The sequence below is a fragment of the Populus nigra genome, chromosome 5 (genome assembly GCF_951802175.1).
Source record: "Populus nigra chromosome 5, ddPopNigr1.1, whole genome shotgun sequence".
Lineage (NCBI taxonomy): Eukaryota > Viridiplantae > Streptophyta > Magnoliopsida > Malpighiales > Salicaceae > Populus > Populus nigra.
Genome location: NC_084856.1, coordinates 21,375,131 through 21,401,441, shown reverse-complemented (window position 1 = coordinate 21,401,441; position 26,311 = coordinate 21,375,131). Strand labels below are relative to the sequence as shown.

Here is a 26,311-nt window from a genome sequence, read left to right as displayed (position 1 = left end):
AAGTCAACATGCCTGGCAGAACCGGTTTAATAACTATTAACGATATGACATGAGTAGAGTAGCTATTGTAAAGTGTAAACAAAATCATTTTGCATGCAATAAAAGTGGCAAAGTTTGGCAAGGTTAGAGATAGAAACTTTACTTGGAAAATCAACAATGAGACGGCCATCACAGAACCTTCCTGTGGGAGTTTTGAAGTAAATTTGTCCGTTAGGTGGGGCAAGTAGGAAGCCTAGGCCAGCAGCAAGGTCACCTGTGTCAGAGTTTGAATCACCAAAATTGAAAACTGCAGGGTAATTGAAATCAATTGAGTTTGAAGTGGATAATAGGGTGAGAATCTGCAGAGCAATGTCTCTGGCAGCCATGATCATCAGCTGCTAATTTCCAATCCTAAGAGTGTAAGAAGGAGTGTGGAGATTAGAGAAGTTTGGTGCTTTTGATGGACATTGTGAATGCTTGCTTTGAGTTATGGAAAGGCAAGGTGAGAGCCCCATTTGCCCCAGAAGCCAAGTTTTTTCCTTCTTTTTCTTGATTGTATTGCATACTTGGAAGTGTTGTTTCCTTACCTCACTATTTTACTCCATTGTTTTTCGTGGGTGCACGCGTAAGACGACGACTAGCACCATTACACACATCACCCCAAGACTCAAGAGTCCGAATTAATCTCATAGATCTTTAGACTAACTACACAAATTAGTAGTAGTGATTGTCATGCCGGAGATTTTGAAGAAGTTGAGATGTCAGATACAGAGTTAATGGCATTTAACAATTTTAATATGACAAATCAATGCAAGAAAGGTAGGAAACAGTTGTAACAAAAATATGTATAATGTTTGAAAGTGTGTTTGTAGTTGATTTTTAAAATATTTTTTTTGCTCCGAAATGTATCAATATAATATTTTTTTATTTTTTTTAAATTATTTTTGATATCAGCGTATCAAAATTATTTAAAAAAACCAAAAAAATATTAATTTGAAGTAAAAAAAATTCAAATTTTTTCAAAAATATTTTTGAAACACAAAAACAAACAGGTTATAACGAGATCTACACAACATTCCGTAAATTTTTAAAGATTAGATGGAATTAAAAATATTTGTAAATTAAACAAGTAAATTTGAACAAGCATTATAAATATTGTTAAATTTTAAAAAACTCACAATCTATGAAATTTTGGATTCAGGTCCCATTAAGAAGTTTATTATAAGTTAATTTAAAAATATAAATTTAAAAAACTTTTCAAAGAAAAAAATAACAAAAAAAACCTTGAGCGAACCTGGCAACCAACTTGAGTCAACAAATCAAACACATGACATAGAACATGAAATTAGAATAACCCTATAAATAAAAAAGTGAAAAAAACACTAGAAAAGTTTTTTAAAAATACTTTTAAAAAAACAGAAGTCGATTCAAGTTAATCTTTTAAATCTATTACTCAAATCATGAGACCGAGGTGACCCCATTAAAAGCAAACCCAAAAAAATATATAAAAAAGTAAGATTCTTAATCAAATAAATATTGAGGGATAAAATTAAAAAAAATCATAAAAAATACAAAAAAAATAACAATTTAAAGAATTATGAATAAATTTGACATAAAAATTAAATATTTAGAGAAAAATCAAATGAAATTAAATGCTTAGAGATGAAATTGTAAAAATCAAATCTATTAAGAAAATAATTAAAAAATAACAATTAAAAGAATTAAGACCATATTTGACATGAAAATAAATACCTAGGGGTGGAATTGAAAAAGAAAAAATCAATCTATAAAATGATTCAAAACAAAATAAATAGAAATTAGAAAAAATAATGACCAAACTTTAAAAAAAAATCAAATGACCAGGGATGAAATCAAAAATAAAATCCAATTATACATAATTAATGTAAATAAAACAATTACAAATAAGAGAAGATTGATTGAATCGGAATAAAAAATAAATTGAAATATTGGTATGATTTTTTGTATGGTCAGCATACAATTCAAGGAAGGAAAAGAAAGAAAGAAAAAAGAAAAATAATTTCAGGCTAAATCACCATACACACGCCACTTAGAAAGGAAGAAGACATCGAGAGGAATCAAATAATACGATGGGATCACGGTTAAAACCATCAGAGCCAGCCGCACACATAGCTAGAAAGCAAAGAGCGGCTGATGCATGTAAAACACATGTCAACAACTTTTTTATTTTTTTGTGTAAAAATCAAAAATACTCTTAAAACTAAACTATATTAATAAACAAATCATGATAAAATTGTAAGCAAACCTAAGAAACGAATGCTGAAAAAAATGATTTGTAAGGGTAATATAGTAATTTAATAATTTTATAAAATATAAAAATACCTTTATGCAGAAGTATTAGATTATTTTATTCAAGAATTATATTAGTAATTTTACTATATATTAAAAAATACAATTATCAAAATAACTTCTATAATCCTTAAATAATATTTTATGTCGTGGTGAAAAGATTTTCACGAGGTGAAATAATAATTATATCCATGTAATGAATAGTAATATGTATTTTGGAACAAAGAATTAGTCTTTTAAATATTTATTTTTAACGAATAATCAGAATTTACTTTTTTTTATATAAGATTTTCAACCCTAGCTATTTGGACTAGGCTCGGGGGCTGCGTTTGAACCTTAGTGTTTAATTCAAAATTTAATTTTGTGTCGTGAGACTCGTACAATGTTGAAGGTTCTTTTCTCAAGTTCTTTTCATTAAAGTCCCTGTCTATTCTCCCTTTCCATCTCAATTTTATTTGTTCAGTATTCCATGTCGTTCCAAAAACCAATCAAATCTTTCTACCTGCCCTTTTCCTCTCAGGGACAAAAACAACTATTTATCCAATACAAGGTCCTTATTAGAATCATGCCAGCTTCAATGGATACAGCACCAATCCATTCCCAACCATGTGAGCCCCACCATGCTGGCACGATAATGCCAATAAATTCGATCCACAAATTATTTCCCTCGTCAAACAGAAAAGACTAGATACATCATGACCTTGGATAATTTAAAAAAATTTTAAAAACAAAGGCTATGTGTGGCTTGGCCTGACAAGCTTGGCTTATTTTATTAGTGTTTTTTTTTTTTTTTTTGGTTATGTGTAGGTTTGCCCCAAATTTTTTGAAAAATAAATCAAACGATAGCTACCTGATTTGTTTACATTCTAGTGGTTGTGATGATAAGAAAATTAGGGTTTTAAAATTTTTTTTTGATAAAAATACTTTTTTAAAATCTATTTTTTAAGCAAAGCAAATATAAAACACTATAAAAACCTTAATAAATATCTTCATAGTCTAAATAAAAAAACCATTACAAAAATCAAAAGTCAACTCAAAATAAAAAATTCACCCGAGATCGTATCTAGTTTCTCACAGGCTTTTAAGATAAAAAAACACCAAATATGAATTTTTCTCATCAAATAAAACTATTTAATAAAAATATTGATTGTTTTGGTGGTTTAAATCAATGTCAATGATACTTTTTTCTTTATATAGTTGAAATCTAGTGACTTTCCTCTTTCCTCTCTCAATCAGAAACTAAAAAAATAACAAAAATAAACTTTTTATACCAAAATTAAATTGGAAAGAAAATTGAGGTATCAAAATTATATAATATTTAAAGTTAAAGGACTAAAATATAGCTTTTCCAAAACTTTTAACACCCCATTTATTGGTGTTTTTTTAATTCCAATTTCTTATCTTTTAATTTTACCCTCAACTAAAAAATTAAAAGTAATTGATTTTCAATTAAAAACAAATTATACAAAATAAAATTTAAGAATCAAAATAAAATATAAAAAGATATACAGTATCATTTCCAATATTTTATGAACGGGTGAATAGTAGCGAAGCCATCAATAAACATCCAAAGCGTTTTAGATATTAGTAAATAATGTCATACTCTGGAAACTCGTGTATTGTTAAAAACGAAGGGGTTATATGATTTGAAGGTGGATCATCAAATTATCAGCAAATTTACCGTTCGTCTCCGGTAACTACTCTGTTATGTCCAAAAAAATTCAGAGTTCCTTATAATCTCCGATCTACTTCCTCGGATAATACCCTGTCCAGGAAAATCGAATCCTCGCTGCTTCCTTGAAATAGATATGTCCTAAACCATAGATGATGGAGCACGTTTGCCTGATCGTTGTAAGGACTATGGACACCACTTATCTCCACATTGGTATGATATTGTCCACTTTGGGCCTAAGCCCTCATGGATTTGCTCTTGGGCTATACCCAAAAGGCCTCATACCAATGGAGATATTTATCCATCCTTATATACCCATGATCCTCCCCATTTCTAGCCAATGTGGGACTTTGGTCGTATACCCAACAATCCTCCCCTCGAACAAAGGACCACCGAGCCTCCCCTCAAACCGATCATTCATCCGTCCACTCTCAACCAACCAGGATTCTTCATTCTCTACTTCACCGTGTTGGGATCAGGACACGTTCATGAAGCATCCGGAGAGCACTACCTGACTTGAGAGTTTGCTCTTTCTAGGTCAACTCCTCTTCACCGTGTTGGGATCAGGACACGTCCATGAAGGGAGCACACCGCCTATCCAATAGAGCTGCTCCATGGAGCACATCGTGATTGGGGGCCCACCACCTTCTGTTCGGCATTCCGAGGATTCATCCATCATGGCTAACTTCGGGGGCCTGGCTCTGATACCACTTGTAAGGACTATGGACACCACCTATCTCCACATTGGTATGATATTGTCCACTTTGGGCCTAAGCCCTCATGGATTTGCTCTTGGGCTATACCCAAAAGGCCTCATATCAATGGAGATATTTGTCCATCCTTATATACCCATGATCCTCCCCATTTCTAGCCAATGTGGGACTTTGGTTGTATACCCAACAATCCTCCCCTCAAACAAAGGACCACCGAGCCTCCCCTCAAACCGATCATTCATCCATCCACTCTCAACCAACCAGGATTCTTCATTCTCTACTTCACCGTGTTGGGGTCAGGACACGTCCATGAAGCATCCGGAGAGCACTACCTGACTTGAGAGTTTGCTCTTTCTAGGTCAACTCCTCTTCACCGTGTTGGGATCAGGACACATCCATGAAGGGAGCACACCGCCTATCCAATAGAGCTGATCCATGGATTACATCGTGATTAGGGGCCCACCACCTTTTGTTCGGCATTCCGAGGATTCATCCATCATGGCTAACTCCGGGGCCTGGCTCTGATACCACTTGTAAGGACTATGGACACCACTTATCTCCACATTGGTATGATATTGTCCACTTTGGGCCTAAGCCCTCATGGATTTGCTCTTGGGCTATACCCAAAAGGCCTCATACCAATGGAGATATTTATCCATCCTTATATACCCATGATCCTCCCCATTTCTAGCCAATGTGGAACTTTGGTCGTATACCCAACAATCGTCAGCGTAATCATATGCTGCTAAATAAAAAGGCTAAATTAATAGATAAATTTAGCTTCTAAACCTTTTTTTTTTTTTTTAATTTGAGTACCATGAGCTTTTCTTTACATATATAACATAGACCTCTTTCCAGGTTTTTGTACCCGGGGAATTTTTTAAGAGGGCCAGGATTTTATTTTTTTTTCTAGGAGGGGCCGAATCTTAAATTTTAATAGTTTTGGCCCTAAAATTTAATATTATTCTTGGGCATAATATCAATGTTTTAAATTATTTTTTTGGCTTGGCCCCTGCCTCCACCCCTATCCGTACCTCCCATCATTTTATTTTGTTTTCCAAACCACTTCTCGTGAGACACATGTCCTCTTTTTAGATTATTTTTTTCTTTTTTACTAAAGTAAAAACAATTATGAAGTGCTAAACCATGAGTCTTCTTCAACAAACCAATGCCATGCAGAACAAGCTATTACCAAAACTGTAATTAACTTCAGAAAGAAACATGATTATTCGTATCAGTAACCAAAAAACTACAGCACAGACTCAAAAGAGAGTGGCAAATCAATCATACATTTTGGATGGACCAGAAACTACCGTATTTTATATCTTTACAGTACAGGGTTTCTTTGATACCGTCCATTCCATGTTTAAGTAGATGCCATATATTATAAAGCCGAAGTTCGTATGTCAATTGCAGTATTTGGCAGAATCAGAAACTATCATGTACAAGTTTCCCATGATAGAGTGACATACCCTTATTATTGCACTTGCCAGCGCCGAATTAGCCACATGGTTTCAACTCGGCATCTTCAGAGGGCTGAATGACCCAGCCCATGAAAATAAGAAGCTGATAATTCCTGAAATCTTAAGCAGAACTCCAGCGCTATCTTCAGTCTTCTTGCGCATGGCGTTAAACCTTTCTGCATCTGCCAGTCTGGCCTTAAGATCCTTATTCTCTCTCTTAAGCTGCAAAGTAAGATCACTCAACACTTACTATATATAACAATTTCATGTGTACGTGATCAGAGAGAACTGCAAAACTCAGTCTCGTTATCTGAAAAGCTTAAATAAGGATGGAGTCATATTTTTTGGAGCAATGTCGAGGATGAATGCTAAATATGATTTAGTCCCTCAAAGTGCAGTTGTGAACTGCTTTCAGAGACAGAAACGGTAAACTTGCTTGGTTTCCAAGTGCGAAATAAATCACATTAATACCAATTTGACCTTCGAACTTTCTAAATTTCGCTGTCTTTTAGAATATGTTGTGTAGGCGGCCAGAAAGCACTGGAAAAACTGCTGACCAGTCATTGTCCGCCGAAATTGCCCCAACGTAATTCTCAACTAGTTTTACTTACCTCCTCGACAGTGTATATGAGCTCTTCTACTGCCTGTTGTAATGAGGAAATTGTCCATGAAGTAACATCTTGATAGGCTGATTCCAGATCTTCTCCTGAAGTAACGTCAAAGAATAATCCTTCCAGTATGAATAACTCCTCAAGTAACTTCACATCTTCCTCTTCCAGTCTCTCCCTCAACTACAAATGGAAAGTATCTTAGAAACTAAAATTTAAATGGTTCATATGAAATGTCACCGCTTAATTCTCACATTATTCAGAATTATATCACGTCACTTTTAATTCTCACCTTATTTAGAATTCGGTCACATGACTCATCTTTAGTTGGGGTGATATCTCCATGTTTTTTGGCATGTTTATCTTCTTTGCGGCTGACTAAAGGTGATGCTTTTATATGCTTTGCCCTGCAAAAAAAAATGTAAGGACCTCAAAAGGATGCAGTAAACCAGTAATGCCATTAACAGATTATACAGTGATTGTTACATAAATAGTTTCGGTTATCATTTAAACTAATAAATGGCGTCTTTGTACTTTCAGACAGCAAGGATTTTCTAATCTAAGTGCTCAGAAACTTGTTTTTCTTCTATTCACCTCTTCTGATTTCATCAATTTCCATATGGTGAAACATACTGATTTTGGACTACCATACCTCATACCAAAGCGAATGGTAGACAGAGTTTCCGATGCATTTGAAGCGCTCGGTGAGCAACAGCACAGCAAAGCAGTCCTGGAGTTCCCTCCCTATATGATGAGAGTCAGAAGGCAGTCAATACAAATCTGAGATACTCTATTGTAAGATAGATTCAGTGTCGAGTAACTAACAAGAGCATCTTGTAGAATCCGAGTAAGTTTTGAATCACGAAAAGGAATATGGCTTGATCTGGTCGATGGACCACATGTCAGGGCATTTATTACATTTCCTAGAGCTGATAGGGATTTGTTGATTGTCTTAGATTCTTCAAGAACTTTTCCTTCAGCTCCAGTTTTCTCTACCTTTTCAGACCCCGCCAAGTCCACAAGAATTACTTTTCCAGTTTTCACCCTGTCAACAATATTGAAATCTTAAAAGACTAAATCACCCTAAAGCATTGATCAAAGATACAAAGAAATGCAATACCTCTTATCTGTAGTCGACTCTAGCTGAACAGTCAAAATGTAAATACAATGACTTCTGCTGCTGCCAACGTTCATGTCTGTCTACGTTAAGCGTCTCAAAAGAATCAGAAAAATTGTGACCACTATATTCACCAAGAAAAGGGAGGCAAATGGAGTGCAGTGATCGAGTTCTTTTATAAGTAAAGCATAACTAAGAAATCCATAAACTCAAATAAAGGGTAAAGAACAAGGAAAGGATACGAGTCTCTCCAACTGCTCTGTTAACTATCCCATCCTACAATGTCAAGCTGTAGATCAGAAGCTGGACTATGTACTGGAGTAAGAAAGAGTAATCAAGGAACTTTGTGTCTTACAGATAGACTTTGCAAAGCTCCTTCCGGGTCTGATATGGTGATCTAAGAAAGGAAAATTAAATGAAGTTGCAAGTAAGCACATAAATAACATTCAGAAGAGAAGCATTGACACCAAGTCATGAATACTTAAGTTCCAATTTCATAAATCACTTAGTTTGAACTGTCATGAGATAATGCTTAATGTTCCATACAAGGTTTCACATAAGTTGCGATGACTTCATATAAAGTTTAGAAAAGAGCAACGAGGTTCCAGATCAAATCAATGTTATCATTTCCATTGGCAAGACATTCTTTTGGTTGTCTAGACCTAATGTTCAAATCTATACAATAGCAGCCATGCTACTTTTTCATTAAGGATATGCAAGAAAAGATAAAGCAAAAGTGAATTTACTTCAAAAAATAAAAAATAAAAAAATAGCAAGGACTGAAAAAAAAAAAAAAAACCTCACCTCTGTAACTCCTGATAGCAATATTTCTTGCTCTTTGTTCTCTTTAATCTGTATGTTGTCCTTTGTTAAATCAAGGAGGTCCCTGAGAAGAGCAAGATGAGTAACATTCAGTAGTCAGGTTGCATGTATTAGAAATCTTAGAAAGTTATGCAGAATTTAAATCTTCTATTGTGGGATAGGGAATGAGCAACCAAAGATATGAGAAGCGAACCACAAGTTCAAGCAAGGGATGCATACCTGACTTTCTCCATGTAGATCTCTACCTAGAGAAATTATAGAAACAGGAAGAATTTATTTAGCGTGAGTGCTTATCTATACCAAAGCAAACAACTGTCTCAATGTAACAGTGTATTGGGCACCAATACCATTGATAATTTGATTGTGTATTTTGTTGACTCATCAGCAGATTTAATACACTCGAATAGTCCATCCACTACTCTTGGAAGTAATCCTTTCTTTTGCACATCACATTCTAAGATGCTGGGCCCCTAACATAACATGTTAAATATTCTCAATGTGAGATCTTAGATCTACATAGGAATGCCTTCCATAATACATTTACCAAAGTCTCACTTTACCTCCACGCTATATGTCTTCCCAGCTCCAGTCTATTAACAAACACAATAAATTTGTCAGTTTAAGACAGAATAAAAAATACATCTAAATATAGCACAGAAATTACGACAAACAACTCATCAATCTATCTGTAAGCCCTTGCCTCTGAATGATGAAATCAGTTGAATCATATCCGATCAATTTCATCTAATGCATAAATACTCTATGCTTGAAGTAAACTTGAACGGAAATTAGTACTCAATTGGCGACCCGAATTGCTCGTGTGAATTTCTGGTATGACGATTCCGAGGATCTTAAACCATGTTTTCAGTAAAGTGCAACAAACTTCCAAAATCTAACTACATAAACCATTTAACGCCAACTTGAAGATTATCAGCATAATCAAACTTTACATTGCTTAACTCAACTTCATTGTCTACACAAAATAAGATCTGTAGAAATAACTTCATACACAAAAAGACATTATCTCCTCTCACAGCTTTTACCAATCACCTCAGATTCTAATCTAATAAATCTCAATACTTAATAACACATGGAGGAAAATAAACAAAAAGAAACTCAAATTAGCAAATACACAGATGAAATCATCAACCAAATCTTACATACCTGTCCATAAGTAATGATTGTCCCATTTACTCCTTTAACAGCATCTGCTTCATAGAAACACAAAATCATTTCATCACAACACTAGGCAGAGCAACTTTCTACCTTTATTTTTTGCTTCTCAACAAACAAACAGGATTAGATCTTCACCTTTAACAATAGGCAGAGCTAAAAATTCATACACATCAGCTTGCATAGATTCCTCATAAAACACCTTATCAAAGCTATATGTACACTCATCTTTCTCATCCTATCAAAAACACAACAATCAATTCCGCATACAAGCGCTTGCTTGCTTGCGTGTGTATGGAGAAAATTGGATAAAAATAGCGGATTTTTTACCTTGAAAATGAAAGATTCACTGTCTATGCTGCTAATGCAGATGCTGTCGCAGCTGTCTTTTCTCTCCTTGGCGCTCAACGGCCTGAAGCGAGCGCATACTGTTATATTCGACATCATTTTATCTCCTGCAAAATTCCGTTACATAAGTTGTCAAATAATTTGAACTTCAAAATAAATAAATAAATAAATCAGCCTGTTTGTTTCCAGAGAAATCAGAGAAATTGATTCGAAAAAAGAAGCTATATAGAATATATATATATATATATATATATATATATATATATATATATATATATATATATATCAAAATGCAGCTCGCTTTCTCAGAGAGCTGCATTTGATTCTCAAAGTTTCAGCTTCTGGTGGATTCTGTTTGGTTGAGAAAGCAAAGGAAAATAGAAAGAAAATTCAAATTCTGAAACCATTCGATTCTCGTTCGCATATGTACCTGAAATCTGGATTTAACTATTAAGATTCAAAAGAAGAAATTGATTGAGAAAATTTTCCTGCGGTTTCTAGGGAACCAAACAGAGAGGGGAAGAGAGGAAATGAGAGTCTCAGATTTTGTGAGGTTTTTGAAGTGGCGGGAAGGTTTTTATAAAGTAACTGAAGTGGGAAGTAGCCAACGTGGCTTGCGTGATTAGTGTCAAAACGAGTTTAATCACACTATCACAGCTAATCCGTTACTCTTAGAGAGAGATATTGGATTTCAATTTATGACGATGGGCCAAAATAGAATGATGGGCTTAACAAGTAGTTGCTCTAAGCAGAGTAAGGGGGAACTCAATAAGCTTTAAATGGGCAAATTCGGGATCTAGAACGTAATTTGTGTCAATTTTTTTTTATTGAATTAAATAAAATATTAATTCTATAACATTTAGGTTAGTTTGAATGAGTTTTTAGTAATTTGATTAATTTGTTTCTTACTTGATTAAATTAATATCAATAATTTTTTTTTAAAAATAAAATAACCCTATTTTAATAAAAATTATTTTTATAATTCGTAATTCATGATTCAAACTCTTTTTAGAATTGAGTTTCACATCTATAATTATGATTGAGTTTTAAAAATAATAATCTTAAAGTTTTTATCAATTTTTAATTTTTTAATTTGATTTAATTAAAATGTTGTTAATCGTTATGCAAATGCACTCTGAATTGGATATGAAAATTATAATTATGTTTTATTTCATGACAAGATTTCAAGAATTAAAAATTTGGTGCCATTTTTCTACACTCGTAAAAATGGGGACTACAATCATAAACCAAACAACCTCAAATTAAGCACATAATTCAAGCAATCTTGCCCAATTGCCTCATACTTAAAGCAGGCAAATACAGTGTTTTATGCCCTCTTATTTCAATTAATTACAACAAGAACCACGCCTTTCTATGCTTTCATACTCGGGTAAACGACGTCTTTCCTCACCCAATCATATCCTTCAACCCTTTAAAACCCCAAAACCCTAAACCCATTAAACCCCAGCCCCAGTCATGGCAGAACCGAATCTAGACCCCACCATCCCTCCAGGCCTCCACCTAGTCTCCGCCTTCCTCTCCATGGAGCCCACTAACACCTTACTCTCCCTGTCAAGGTAGTGGGCACTTTAGCATTTCCACATATTGTCTTCATTTATTTACTCTTTTTGCATGTTTTGGAGATTGGAACTAATGAGCTTGCTTTATTTTTCTTGAAATGTTAGAGAATGTGGTGGAGGATTGGTTACAGAGGGAGTGCAGAGGTTTATTTGGGATCACTGTATAAGCAACGAAGCTGTGAGTACTAATTAGGTGCCCTTTATTTAGTAAAGTTTTGAACTTTTGATCAAGTCTACTGCTTTTTCTTACTTGTGATTTGATAGTTTGTTTCTTTGTGATGAAGAGTGTTTTAGCCTTGTCATTAATGCCAGGGTGAAAAAGGGTATGGGCCTTACTTGAGGAATTTTGTTAAGAGGCTTATCTCTGAAGTAGAATCGAGAAATGGGACAGTTTTGGATGAGTTATATGAACAATGTGGTTATTACATGAGTTCATTAAAGGTAGTAAAGTATTTTGCTTTAAGAGCGGGTTGTGGTATGAGCAAATCAGCGATTACTTACTTAAATTATGATTGGTATGCCTTTTGTTTTCTGTTAGGATGATGGTCTGGTAAAAGGAAGCGCCAGGGTCCACAAATGCATTTCTTTTCTTTTTCCTGATGGTAATAACTATTAGCTTTCTGATACTGGTACCTTTGAACTTTAAGGTCATTTGCATAAACTCTTGTTTAAATGATATTGAACAGATGATTTAGTGTTTTTAGGTTGTGAACCTCCAAGTTGTCCCAAGTCAAGCAATCTGGTGGTTCCACTGCATTGTTCACTCAACATGCTTGAAGGAGACACTGGGTATACCTCGCATCTTATGCCTTTCTTGAATGTTATCTCCATGGAATATATTGTTTATTTACATGTAATTGGAACCTTTTAACTTCCAATGTTTATGGAGAGTATTAAGTCCTTGTAGAGTATATCTTGGCGCGTTATCCCATAGGAGCAGTATCTGATTCACTTTGCATTTGAGTGTTATGTGTGTGTGTGTCGTCAGTGTGTATGCATACATATGTTTCCATTTTTCTGGAGAATTGTATTTATTAAGTTTGTAAACAGAAACCCCCCCCCCCCTGTTTATGTGTGTGGAAACCATGTCTAAGAAACACGTAAAAAAGTGCAGATAAGTTCTTACTGGCATCATTTACACAGGTGTTCTGTTTGGCCCTCAAGCCTATATTTGTCGGAATTTGTACTCTCTTTTCCAGACATATTCTCCAACAAATCATGCTTTGAGGTAACTTGTTCAATTATAAGTTTGTCATATTTTAGGTACCAGATGTTGTCAACATTACCTTATTCATTAATATCTTGATCTGCTTCTTGTTGTTGCAACCCATTTCCATCTGAGCTGACAGTCTGATTTATGTTTTGGTACAAAGATTACATTTTTAGGGTTTTTTTCTTTGACTGGGCAACTTTTCCATCTAATACCATTAATAGATGTATCTTAAAGTGCAGCATTTTGGTCTCAGAAATTTTTGTTTTCCACTTTCTTATGGGTCGCAATAGTATTTTTTTTCTCTTGTTGAATATTTGCTTTGCCCAAACCGAGTGCAGGTTGGTTCTGGTGTTGGTTTGGTTGGAATTTGTCTTTCTCATGTAAAAGCTTCCCAGGTATGTTGCTTCTATTATTTGTGTTGCATTGAAAAAATTGCATTCTCTTCTTATGTTTCCACCTCAAATGTCAATCTGGAAGAACATGCTTGGAAGTTTATAAGTACTTATCACTTCCATAAATGATCGTTAGAAATGTGAAAAGAATATATCACTGTTATTTTCTGTTCATCTCTTAGTCCTAAAACAATGCAATCAATAAGGCACATCTCAACAACATTCTTCACCCGCAGCAAATCTGGTTTCTTCTTGATAGATTCTTGTCATCTTGAGTTGGTTGATAATGATTATAGCAGACCTAAGAATCATGCGTAGCTGAATTATAGATGGTGGCAGGTGTCTGATGTTGTTGATTCTTGTCCGTTTTGGACAATTCTCTCCTTGCAATATGTGCATTTGATGCAGGTTATATTAAGTGATGGTGACCTGTCAACTTTATCTAACATGAAGCTTAATTTGAAGCTAAACCAGTTGAGTGCTGAAACTGATGTGCTAGAAAGATTTGGCGAAGATCCAAATACAGTAAGTTCCAGCTTTTGAAGTTTTATTTTCGTTACCACCTTTCTTTCCGGACAGATAATTTCTTTAAAGAGTTGTGCCTATTTTATGTTTATTTTATTTATAGTTTTTCTCTTCAATGTAAATATGCTGAATTCAATAATCAAAAGGCAGTGGAACAACTACTGAAATTCAGCGTCAGTGTTTCAAAAAGATGAAGTGGTTAGGTGATCCCAGAGACTATGATCCCCCCATTACTTGGTTGATAGTTTCTTGGCTTAAGAAACCAGCAAGCATTTCTATGACATCTCTATATTCCTAACCTTCCTTTTTCTTTGATTTGAAATTTCAGAAAACAAAAATCTAATTGGTGCGTTGATTAGTAAATTGTTGTCATTATCATTCTTTGTGCAAAGATATGTTCTTCAAATGGTCATTAAGTTGGAGAAAATCTGCTGGCATAAAAAAGTTAAATTCCATGCATGTTTGTAAAATTCTTTTGTCAAACTCTGGTTAAATGATTTTTGAACTGTTTGGAAATTTCAAGAACTTCAATACCCTTCAATAATGGCAAGAACTAATTATTCGGCAGGTAAAAGCTGAATTGTATAATAAATCTAAGGTGAAATGCTTTCATCTGCCATGGGAATCTGCCACAGAAAGTGAACTTGAAGAGTACTTACCTGACATCATGTAATTACTTCTCTTATCTTCTAATTTATATATTTTCTTTTCTGCCAATGTCTATGGTGAATCGCCAAAAGTCTTTCCACCACTAGAACAAGTAAATTTAGCTAATAACTATTGTTACAAATACTTTTATCTGTCATTTATAGCCTCTCTTTCTGAATCCATTGCTGTTTTCCTAATTTATTTTCCTACAGTTTGGGAGCAGATGTTATTTATGATCCATCCTGCCTTCCACACCTTCTTCGAGTGCTTGTCATTCTTTTGAAACAAAAGAAAGTGCACACTCAGACTTGGGAAGAGAGTTGTGATGGCCGATTGCAAGATGCCAAACACATTGATGTCAACGGCGCTTCTGAAGGGAAATCTCTCTATGCCCATGATATACATTGTGTTACCATTCAAAATGGCAACAGAACTGATCCTTGTCAAGTCGAGGAACTTCATGGTGGTTCTTCAGTTGCCAGACTGATGAAATGTCCCGTGGCTTATATTGCCTCGGTTATTCGCAATATTGATACTTTTAATTGTTTTCTTAAACTAGCAGAAGAAGCTAACCTTGTAATCGCAGACATAACTGAAGCGCTAGTGCCCTTAAATTTGCTTCCATACATGCAGTCATACAACCGATCAAGTATACGTTTATTTACTGTAAAATGCAAGTAACAACCTTATGTTCTTCCCTTCTATTCCACTCCTTTGGCCAACAGTGTTGTCTCTCATGCGTTGTTTCCCATTATATGTTACAAGTTGAACTCTCATCTATTGAATCTTTTTAGAGCTGCATTGTACTATATGAGATTCTATATTGTATAATGATTCTTGTTCAGTCTGACAGCTGATTAATTGTTTATGTGACTTGTCACACTACTGCAGAATTATAAGATTTTTTACTGGATCTGGATGTGGATTGCCTTTATTTATATTGTTTCTATCCCCCTCATCATATTCAAGAAATCCGGTCACGGGTGGGGCAAGGTTAATAAGTTGACATGGTTTATTAATTTTTTTTTGTTATTTAGTTTATTTTAATAAGTTGACTTTATCCTTAAACTGAAGTTCCATGAAACACCCTCAACTGAGCTAAAACAGTTGAATCACCATCTGTTATTTATTTTTCTTAGAATTATTTATAGCTAAAACAGTATGAATTACAAAGTTATTAATTGATTTGTGTATTATCACGTTAAATCTAATCAATTATTTTTTAATAAAATAATGTCAAGTTGATTTGATTGGTGTTAACCGAGTTTAATTAATCAAGTGACAATTAATCCATTAAATCAATTAGATTTGACTGAATGAATGAATTTATTTTTCACCTTAAATCAAGGCAGGATAAGTTTAATAATTATGGTATCATATTGAATCAGAATTTAACAGAAGAGAGGAATAATTTCAGTAATACAGTACGATCAAAGGAAAGTGATCGAGTGATTTTCCTTTATTGACAGGGTCGTGGACAGTAAGTGACAGCATCCATCTGACAGCGAAAAAAAAAACAACAAAAGGTCAAGTACCTTATCATCTTCGAACAAGATTATGTTCCTGTTCTCGTCATCATTTTTCTGACAACTGGGCACAACTACTTTTATGGTAATCCTACCATGGATGTCAACATATTTTTCTAACTCTCCCCCAAGAACCCCATTAAAACACACTCAAGAAAGTTGATTAGAATCACTCAAAACATGGTTGGGCAAGAGCAAGGAGAGGGAGAAGTAGAGGTGATTCACTCATGGTCTGCTCCAAGATCTCTTAGCACCAGTCTCATGTACTCTTTTGCTCAGGTTTCTAACTTTCCTTTTACTGTCTCTGTTCATCTTGATTTAGTTCTTGATTGGTTGATAAGAAAATTGAAAAGGATAAGGAAAAGAATGGAGTGGATGATATGTGAAATTGGGGTTTTGTGCTTTGTGTGTACTTGATCAAATTTGTGAGTTAGTGGACCCTTTTAACTTCTGGGTTTTGCTTACGTTCTGCGAACACATAGATGATCCATTTTGTTGGGTTTGCTTGTATTTATGCTACATGGGGGAGTTGAGTTGAAAGGATTTATGGTTTCATGCCAGCCTGTGAAACCTATTTACTGTGTCTTTGAATTAAGACAGTACACGGCCTAGCTAGATTTCATAAACATGTTTCGCTATTGATTTCTTTTTATTTGTTCTTCATTGCTAATGTGCTATAACTGTCTGCTTTGATTGTGCTGTAATTAGAGGGATGACATGGAAGTGCTTGATGAACCTCTCTATGCGACTTTCCTGAAGGTATCTGATGTTGAAAGGCCATACAGGGAGGAGCTTCTGTCCAAAATGGTATGCTAAATGTTGTACTGTCATCCGTTTTCTTCTTCTCTTCCTCTCATTTTGATAAATTTGCTGCTTGACTTGCATTTTTTGCACCAGTAGTTCTTCGGGTATCACTTAATTTTACAAGCAGTGTAGTTTTTATCTAGTCAATAAATAATTTGGGTTAAAATTAAGTGAATTGGATCCATGTCGAGAGCAAGCACTTGAGTAGAGAAGACTTTATATAGATTAGCCTTCCTATGAGTGTGTTTGGCAGGACTAAGTTTTCTTGATAATACGCAGAAATAGAACTTGACCTGAGCTCTCTTCTTTAGGATTGGTCTCTTCTTTAGGTAGTTCTTCTTTTCCCTTTTGCATTTAATGAAATATTGCATATCAATGTCAAATTCCTTTTATCTAAACCCAAAAATGAGTTGTGGACAGTCACGGCCGAAGTTTTGTGCTTTAGGTAGCCTTGCAACATTGGAGGGGTTGTGTGGGTTCCTGTGATTGGAGAACCTGAAAAATGACTTCATGTTTTCTGTTGATTGTAGTCATTTTCTTTCCCATTGAAAACTTGATGCATTATCATCTGATATCTTATTTGGTCACCTTCTTTTCCTCTTTTTTTGATTTGCATAATCTTCTGTGTTTTTGGTATTCTTTTCCTTTTCTTAACATTAAAATTTTGGTTTTCACTCTGAAATAGGAATCTGATGGAGATAAGGTTGTAAAAGAGATAATTTTTGCTCCAGGAGAAAAGAAGTACCGGTTTTGTAAGGTAATTTGCAAGCTCTTTCATCAATCAGGCACGATTCCAGGAAATTAGTATTGAATTTCAACTTTGTTGTTGTGCTTGAATTTGGTTCTCATAATCATATATTTGGTTTCTGTCCCTTGCCTTTCCCTCCTTTTAAATAAAATGACTGAGCATATGCCTTCTACTTAGAACCATAGTCTATTTTGATCACATTTTCCAAATTCATAAAAGAGGACAACTTTTCTGCTATGCATGATGAGTAGAAGCCCTATCAAATGATTGCCATGATTTTAATCTAGTAGATACAGTAAGATGGTCTCTCTGCCGTTGTCAAAACAAAATAATTGCCTTAGTTCCTGTGCCAGCAGTTACCAACCAGTTAACTGTTGGTTCGCTTGTAAACTCCTTATATGTTGGTATTTTTGAGGGCTGGGATTCAATGGACAGAAAGTTCTACATGGTAGAATGTAGGTTGCTTCAGTCAAAATAATATGCTGTTAAGGACCGAAGGGAAACCCATTAGAAATTAGCTGATTAATTCCTAAAAATGAATGGCTAAGGATTCTCAAGTTCTGTTGCTGATAGGGTTTTTCTGCAGAAAGGAAGGCGCACTGTTAGTTTTAGCATCTGCTTTAGTTTTTAATTATAGCATTTACTTTAAGGATATTTAATTTTGGCTTAATTTAGTCATCAACTGAAGCGACTTTAAATCATGGGTTAATTAATTTAACTTTGTATTCATTTTTCATCAAATTGTTTTCATATCAATGTCTGCAGCATATGTCAAAGCAACGGTTACCTGGTTTGCCCAGTGATCTAATGAAGAAAGGAAAGCACTTCATATTGATACGTAATCCCCTTGATATACTGGTAAGATGGTTTGCATTTGCAAGCATTCCATTTTGCTATACTATGGCTTTGTTTTCCCAATCTCACTGACGTGTTTGTTTACTAGTCTTCTATCTTTTGTTTGCTATCAGCCATCTTTTGGAAAGGTTGTACCTCCATCCTTTCTTGATTTAGGTTTGGCAGAGCTGGTCTCCATATACAATGACCTCTGTCAGTTGGGAAAGCGCCCACCTGTTATTGATGCAACAGACCTTGCACAAAATCCTGAGGTTAGAGAATCTGCTAGCTGTGCATGATTTACTCTGAAATATTATGCGCATCAAAAATGAAATAAAGGGACACTTTCCATGGTTTTTACTTTTTGAGGACCTTTGACAGTAATTTCTGAATTTTTTTCACAGTAATATCATTGAGAAAACTTCTGTCGCATAAAAAGTATGCTTAAACCTTTCTTGCACATCCTCAATTTGCACCTAATCTGTGGTAATTGTTTATTTGTATATTACATGATGTTATCTACTCAACTTGTCTATGTGCAGGCTACTTTGCATAGTCTTTGTGAAGATCTGGGTATTCCTTTTCAAGACTCAATGCTCAGGTTTGCAGAAATGTTTCCATTGGAAAGTTATTTTTTTCTTTTGTCTCTTGACTGTTCATGATAAAAGCTTCATGTGTTCTCACTTAGGGAGTCAATGGTATTTAAAGATTGACCTTAGCATCCGAAGTGAAGTTTCTTACTCCCAGTTCCTAAGTTTTTTACTTATCTTGTTCACAATTTCCTATTTATCATTTGCATTTTTGGAGATATTTTTAAACTTGATGAATCCCTTCATCCACCAGATGTAGGAATGATGATTTATTCTTTTCTATAGAAATTATATTTTGATTTTGGTTTTGACAAGTTTTCATTCATTGTCAGATGGGAAGCTGGTCCGAAGCTGATTGATGGAATGTGGGCCCCATGGTGGTACAAAAGTGTGCATAAATCTACTGGTTTCTCATCAACGAGAAAGTATCCTGAGGTATTTGCTCTGTGAATTTATATTTCAATGCGAACACAAATGCCATGCAGCCACTGCTGTTTCAATGGAACTTAGGAATAAAATTCTTTACTGAAGGCTTGCATTCCATATATCATGTAATTAATCCGTTCTAGATCTCACATAGGTCTTGCATCATTTTAGACTTACTTGGTGTTCAGAATGCCTGAATGATTTGTTTTGGTGGAAACTAGTAAGACGAAACATTTCCAAAAGGCTGATAGACCGGTTGATAATTTTTAGAATTCTTGTAAATGTGGAAATTTTCTTCCTACTTCTCTTTTAAAATGATCCTTTTGTGCTTTCCATGAATTTTCCAGCCATTTCCACATTCTCACTATGACTTGCTGGAGCAAAGTCTACCTTTGTACAACTGGCTCAGACGCCACGTGAGACAGGCATCAACCCTTTTGAAGACCCCCTTACCTCCACCTGACCTTCCAGTCCCTGCAAATGAGAAGCTGCTTGCATGGGTTGGTGATGAAATTCTACCCCGTGAAAGTGCCAAGGTACTTGATTATAGAACAAGTTTTGATCCTTTGTTCAATGAGTTGTAGTTTCAGAATTTGTCTTGTCTCCTGCATCAGGTTTCTGTGTTTGACTCAGTTGTCCAAGGTGGCGATTCGGTGTGGGAGGGACTTCGAGTTTACAGAGGGAAGATATTTAAGCTTGAAGAGCATTTAGACAGGTAGTTAAAATTTTGGATCTTGGTGTTCATAATGTTTATGCAGGAGAAACTTTTTTACTCAACCATTTAGGTTTAACTTCTGATCAGACTGCTCTAATTCTTGTATTAAGGATGCTTCTATATCACCCAAAATGTTGAACCATTGCAGTAACAGATGAGCAATGAACTGAAATTTAAGAAATCTGCTTTAAGGTACTGTTATTGAAATGGAATATAACTACAAAGCTCTTAAACTTGTTACAGATAACTGATTAGTCATATTTTTTTTAACCAAAGCTCATTTTATCTTTATTTCTTCATTTTTTTTCCTTTGCTTTTTTGATCTACATACCCAATGGTTTGTTCCCCAGTCTTTGATCTTAGGTGGCTACCTTTTGCTTAACATTTCCTTCCTTGTAGTTGATGAACTGGACCTAATTTTCTTGGTGAAATTCCACTAATAAGTGTGATGGTCTTACTGATGGCAGACAGAACATTTCCATCAATAAAAATCTGAGTTGGGTTTTGTTTCCCTTTCAATTAGGTTGTTTGACTCAGCAAAGGCTCTTGCTTTCAAGAATGTTCCAACTCGTGAAGAAGTAAGGACGTGAAGATGAATTGAATTTCTGTGCTGTTTAAGGTTTTTTGATGTTTGAGTAAATGGAAGTTGCTTATTCTCTTCCCTTCTGCCTGATCGTATGCAAAAAGGCTGATCAATTAAACTTTTCTAATGCTTGGCATTCAATTGCAGGTTAAGGAAGCCATTTTCAGAACATTAATTAGGAATGGAATGTTTGATAATTCACATATTCGACTATCCCTCACAAGAGGAAAGAAGGTTTATGCTGCAATCATTTGCATTTCCTATCTCTTTAGTTAAATCAATCTATATTTTAACAAGAAATTTTGTCAGTAATGCAATTTGTTCACTCTTTTAGAATATTGTCTTCTTTTCAGGTTACTTCTGGGATGAGCCCAGCATTTAACCTCTATGGCTGCACCCTAATTGGTAAGCTTAATTCCTAAACTTCTAAGCTATTTAATAGTGACCCTGCTTTGCCACTGCTCTTGTTTTGACACATACATGTTTTCCCAGTACCAGAGTTACTACTTTTAGAATGTAGATGGTAATACATCAGCTCATATACAATTGGGATGATTTTTCCTTTCTTTTTGATGTCAGGGATAGTGCTTGCTCTAGAATTTACTTCTATCACAAGCTTTATTTTGATCCACATAACGTTTTTATGAATTGCAGTGCTTCCAGAATGGAAACCCCCTGTATATGATAATACACATGGTGTAACTCTGGTGACTGCTACCACACGGCGTAATTCACCAAATGTAAGATTTTGGGCTTTTCTATGTCTTCACATGACAATTTCACATGTTTGAATAGCTTCATATGGCAATTTTTTATAGTCTCTTAGTTCATACTAATCAAAGTAGTCTTACAAGTCATTGTTGTAATGATTTTGAACAATATAGTAAACTTCCCTTATCAACCTGAAAATTTAAGCCTGTCAGAGAACACTGATGTGAGATCGCTAAAACACTGATTTTAGACTTTTATGAAGTGAGAAAAGAGAAAAGGGATGGATGTGCTTAAGCATTATCCATATGGGTATAGCAACATTGGTGTGTGTGGTGATCTAGGCTTTTTATTATTTATGTATCTTACTTTAAGTTGCTTTGACGGTTTTCTCTTCACCAGAATTTGGATTCGAAAATTCACCACAACAACCTGCTCAATAACATACTTGCAAAGGTATTGTCCTAATTTCTGATCATTTGCTCAAATATCTTGTTTTCATATCAAGTTTTTTTTTTTTCAAAGTTTCATTTTTACACTCACTTACCATGCAGGTCAGGGAATTTTTCTCATTTATGTTCTTACCAGTACATATGTTTATTTTTTTCCTGAAACCGACCCCTGACAAATATGTAGTTTTATGAACATTGCATGTTGGACTAACTACAATAGTAGTTGGACTGCAAAACACCATGATAGTCGACCAGACAACTGTCACAGTTATGTTTCCTATTGAAATAAAACTGTTTTCACTTGCATGGTGCAGATAGAAGGGAATAATGCAAATGCTGATGACGCAATCATGCTTGACAAGGATGGTTTTGTGTCGGAAACCAATGCTACAAACATTGTAAGCCTTGCTTTGTTACAGTTTCTGATGTCAGAGCTACATTTACATGAAGAACCATTAGGTTCTTCATAAAAGCCACATGAAATGACCATTGACAACAGTGAGGTGGTTCTCATTACGAAAGATTCTTGCTCTTATAAATTGGTCAACTATATCATTCTACATTACTTTAAACGGGCTGTTGTGGAGAGTTATGGATATTATTTGTGCAGTAAACTTGAAAACATAAAAAAAAATAAAAAATCATGGGAGTACAGATAGACCTAGCTCCTGCCATGATTAAGTAATTATCACTAAATTGTTGGACATAACTCATAACAGTTTCATATGGGTAGCATCCCAGCCCAGTGGAGTGATAAATAGTAATTCTTTGCACTTTTGCAGTTTTTAGTAAAAAAGGGCAGAGTTCTGACACCTCATGCTGATTACTGCCTTCCTGGTATCACTCGAGCTACTGTAAGTTGCATTGACATCCTTGTTTCAATTGTAATTGATTTACCCAAGCATTCTTGGCCGGTTGAACTTATTTTATTGTGTTTTTGGTATGTAGGGTTGATTAGAAATAATTAAAGGCTGGATATTTTAACCTTAACCTTCATTTTAAAAAAAAAAACATTTAGACAAATTCTTCCGTTTTTTCAGAGACATAACAGATTCTTTTTGGATGCTGCAGGTAATGGATTTAGTGGTGAAAGAGGGATTGGTGTTAGAGGAGAGAAGAATCAGCCTATCAGAATTCCACACTGCAGATGAGGTGCTCATAGTTACTTTCTGGAAATTCTTTTCTAATTATTTGGTCTTCATAAATGCTGAATTATTTACAGCACAATAACAAACTTTGTAGGTGGTATTTATCATTATAACATTATAACCCAAAGCTGTTTCCACGAGGCAATGATTCTATACTATCTCACAAATTGACATTAGATATGATAATGGTGAATAATTATTTATATTAAGCTTGCAATTGGCTTAAGTTTTGTCCTCCAGTAGTTTTCCATTATAAATGGTTTGTGTTTAAACTCATGAAGCCAGTGTTGTAGACTGTGATGATTACCTAAAAATACATGAGCCTAGTCTCGTTACTTAATTGGTTAGAGAAGACATATTTCTGAAGTAGAAATTCTATAGGGCTGACCCATTTTGAATGAAACATACGGCCAACCACTTAAACATTTGAATTCATATGTTTTGCTAGTGAACAATCCTCTTCTGGTTTTCAATTTGTTATATTTCACTTGAAAAATTTATCAGTTACTTTGAACATTCATGCTCTGCAGGTATGGACGACTGGAACAATGGGAGAGCTCACCCCAGTGAGTATATTCTTTATAAATAACTTTTTCAATTATGTTAGTACACTAATAGTACATTTTGGCAGATTCTCTGTCTGCTGCAACCTTAAGTTTCCATAACTAAACTCTTCCTTAAGTGATTTTGAGGTCCTGTAGGTGGTGGCAACTTTTATTACAACGCCATCCTCCCAATCTGAACATCAGCTGATGAGTATATGAATGAAGTGTCAACCATTAGAAATATAAGTGTCAACCATTAAAAATGTTTCTAATATAATTATATACGAAATAAGTTTTCGTTCACTGGAAATGTTTTGGATACAATGGTTAGTCTGTCAGTCTAGTTGTGTCTTTTCCAACCTGACCAGAGACAGAGCTCCTGTGAAGTAGGTTGTCATCAAACCGTTCCATTTTCAGTATTTCTTATCGTCTAGTTGCTGAATCTTGTGTCTGAATGCATGCTATGTGGTATTTGCTGTGCAAATATTGTTCTTGAGTCTCTTCATTTAATATTTGCTGCTGCTTTCAAGTAGTAGTAAGAAGTTAAGCAGTGGTAGTTGGTTACATTTTGAAGTTGACATTGTCCAAGCTAGATTCACCACTTCAAAGGTTTTTATTAGTAAGCTTCATCAACTCGTTTATGTTTAACTTTGCTCCGGTGACAAGTCTCAAGCAGATTCACAAGATATGGACACAGAATACTATGGTGGTTGAAATAATTTGAGTGCTATTAATCTTGGCACCTTCATGGATCTTGTCTCTATCAAGTTCAATAACTAATATACCATATCTTTCAGCTTCTAACTAGGAACATATATTTTATGAATATCATTTAACAGGCTGTGAAGATTGATGGACGTGAAGTTGGCGATGGACAAGTGGGACCTGTGACTCGAAGGTTGCAAAATGCTTACAAAAAGCTTACAGAAAAGTCAGGAGTGCCCATACCATCCTATCAGGAGAATTAAATAATATATATAGCTTCTACAAGGTCTGATCACTTTTCCTCTTTCAGCAAGCGATACTAATAGAAAAACAACGTTGAACAGAAATAAGAGCCACAATTACTTTCACTATACAAACAGAATGTTTCATGTCATTTGTTTAAACGTATCATTTTCTTCTTGAACATATTACATCTATAATTTACCAATCAAATCATGATTTCTTCTTCTTTGTTTGATGCGCAAGAACACTATTTTTTTTACCAGTTCATGAACCATGACTGCTGCTAAGAAACATTCTATGCCCTCTCCCTTTAATATTCCCTTGCCTTTCAACGATGGAACTTAATTATTTGTGCAGACTGTAGACATTGTGCAAGGGGGGTTGCTTTCATTCCCACAGAAAGAAGATTGTGCAGTTGCGTTTCGATCGCCAGCATCACAGTTAAAGCACTGCAGATTTCAGATGCTTGTGGAGATGATACCATAATCTTGGCATTTCTCTGCATGTTAACACAGAAGCTAAAATTGTTAATGTGTTTAGCAACACAGGACTTTTAAGTAATTCCCTACATCTTAAACTTCTTCAGTAGGGATGTGTCTACTTAGCCAATAAAATAAATCTCAGACTGTTAAATAGTTTGAACGTGATTGTGGCATTTACTTCAAGCAATGTTATAGGATATATTTGTGCGTTGGTTCATCGGTATATATATAAGATTAATTCAAGGACTCTATTTTAATATGCCGAGGAATAGGTTCTATAATGAAGCCTACATTAGGATGCAACCACCTTAATTTTAATCCATGCTTTTGGTTGGTGTTCTAGGATAGACATAATTTCAAATGTATTTGGTTGAGAATACAAATATAAAATATGTTTTCCAAGAAGTATATGGAGATACATTCTCTCACCATCTCTATTTTTTCTATCTCGAAATAGTGGCCAAGCACTAAGTGAAAATGCTGAAATTGTGCTCATAAAACAACTACAATCAGAAGAATTTGTGGCCATATAGAGATTTGGTTTGTTTGAATGGTAATCTTTATCATTGCCTTCAAAGAGCAGGAACTCTAGCGGTCTTTAATGTTTCTATGGAGCAATTCCCTGTGTTTAATTATATATACTTATGACAAGGATAATTCGGAGTTCGGTTTTCCATTGCTTTCTGATAAAACGGGAGCTGATAATTACTTGATGGAGTCTGATGGGCAGCTGCTAAAACTCGGGCTGGAGGATGAAACACCATTAATTTTTCTCCAGTTTCGACTTCTCACAAAACCATTGCCAGAGATAAAAAGGTAACGTGTTTAAAATTGCTATGATTATTTTATTTCAATGCTAAAAAAAACTGGGAATACGGTTAAAACTGTTTTTTTTTTAATTTGATTTTTTTATTTAAAATTATTTTTTTATTATTTTTATATACTAATATTAAATATGATTTAACAAATTTATAAATAAAAAATATTTTAAACAACAACTACTATCGTATTATTAATATTATTAATCACGTCTTAAATATCCTATCAATTGCTATGATGTGCCTCCACGAGCTAATGCTAACTCAGTTTTCTTCGGTTGTGTGCTTTTACATAATGACTTCATTTCCGTGGGCCTTAAGATTGCTTTTAGCTAGTGTTCTAGAATTTAGGTCACCCACGTTACATATCATTGTAGGCTAACATTTTATTTTCGTAAAAAAA

At 34.7% G+C, this 26,311-nt stretch overlaps 2 protein-coding genes across 2 annotated transcripts; one reads left to right on the top strand and one right to left on the bottom strand.

Moving 5' to 3' along the window:
• Positions 1–5,878: 5,878 nt before the first annotated feature.
• LOC133693314 (kinesin-like protein KIN-1) lies at positions 5,879–10,752 on the bottom strand. Its single transcript, XM_062114502.1, has 16 exons — positions 10,654–10,752; positions 10,206–10,330; positions 10,014–10,113; positions 9,867–9,910; positions 9,263–9,292; positions 9,050–9,172; positions 8,922–8,947; positions 8,685–8,766; positions 8,236–8,277; positions 8,123–8,156; positions 7,884–7,959; positions 7,589–7,808; positions 7,416–7,507; positions 7,056–7,170; positions 6,767–6,946; positions 5,879–6,377 (listed from the first exon to the last, which is right to left on the bottom strand). The coding sequence occupies exons 2-16, from the start codon at positions 10,320–10,322 to the stop codon at positions 6,207–6,209; spliced, it is 1,452 nt and encodes a 483-aa protein (XP_061970486.1). The 5' UTR covers positions 10,323–10,330; positions 10,654–10,752; the 3' UTR covers positions 5,879–6,206.
• Positions 10,753–11,611: 859 nt separating this feature from the next.
• Positions 11,612–25,307, top strand: LOC133694665 (branched-chain-amino-acid aminotransferase-like protein 1). Its single transcript, XM_062116292.1, has 31 exons — positions 11,612–11,800; positions 11,909–11,981; positions 12,116–12,244; positions 12,342–12,405; positions 12,508–12,592; positions 12,947–13,031; positions 13,355–13,411; positions 13,817–13,933; positions 14,502–14,602; positions 14,794–15,258; positions 15,575–15,582; positions 16,301–16,386; positions 16,816–16,914; positions 17,597–17,668; positions 18,425–18,517; positions 18,628–18,765; positions 19,036–19,094; positions 19,416–19,518; positions 19,857–20,045; positions 20,124–20,224; positions 20,748–20,802; positions 20,955–21,041; positions 21,161–21,212; positions 21,462–21,547; positions 21,918–21,971; positions 22,282–22,365; positions 22,750–22,821; positions 23,039–23,119; positions 23,646–23,681; positions 24,500–24,651; positions 24,966–25,307. The coding sequence occupies exons 1-30, from the start codon at positions 11,700–11,702 to the stop codon at positions 24,626–24,628; spliced, it is 2,961 nt and encodes a 986-aa protein (XP_061972276.1). The 5' UTR covers positions 11,612–11,699; the 3' UTR covers positions 24,629–24,651; positions 24,966–25,307.
• The last annotated feature ends 1,004 nt before the right edge of the window (positions 25,308–26,311 follow it).

What these genes read in the sequence shown, in the direction of transcription:
- LOC133693314 (XM_062114502.1), bottom strand. Translation starts at nt 10,322, where the DNA reads ATGATGTCGAATATAACAGTATGCGCTCGCTTCAGGCCGTTGAGCGCC. An exon ending in ATCTACATGGAGAAAGTCAG is followed by an intron (nt 8,767 to 8,921) that starts GTATGCATCCCT and finishes TGCTCTTCTCAG; the next exon opens with GGACCTCCTTGATTTAACAA. An exon ending in GAGTCGACTACAGATAAGAG is followed by an intron (nt 7,809 to 7,883) that starts GTATTGCATTTC and finishes TATTGTTGACAG; the next exon opens with GGTGAAAACTGGAAAAGTAA.
- LOC133694665 (XM_062116292.1), top strand. Translation starts at nt 11,700, where the DNA reads ATGGCAGAACCGAATCTAGACCCCACCATCCCTCCAGGCCTCCACCTA. An exon ending in ACCTTGCACAAAATCCTGAG is followed by an intron (nt 18,766 to 19,035) that starts GTTAGAGAATCT and finishes GTCTATGTGCAG; the next exon opens with GCTACTTTGCATAGTCTTTG. An exon ending in TACCCCGTGAAAGTGCCAAG is followed by an intron (nt 20,046 to 20,123) that starts GTACTTGATTAT and finishes CTCCTGCATCAG; the next exon opens with GTTTCTGTGTTTGACTCAGT.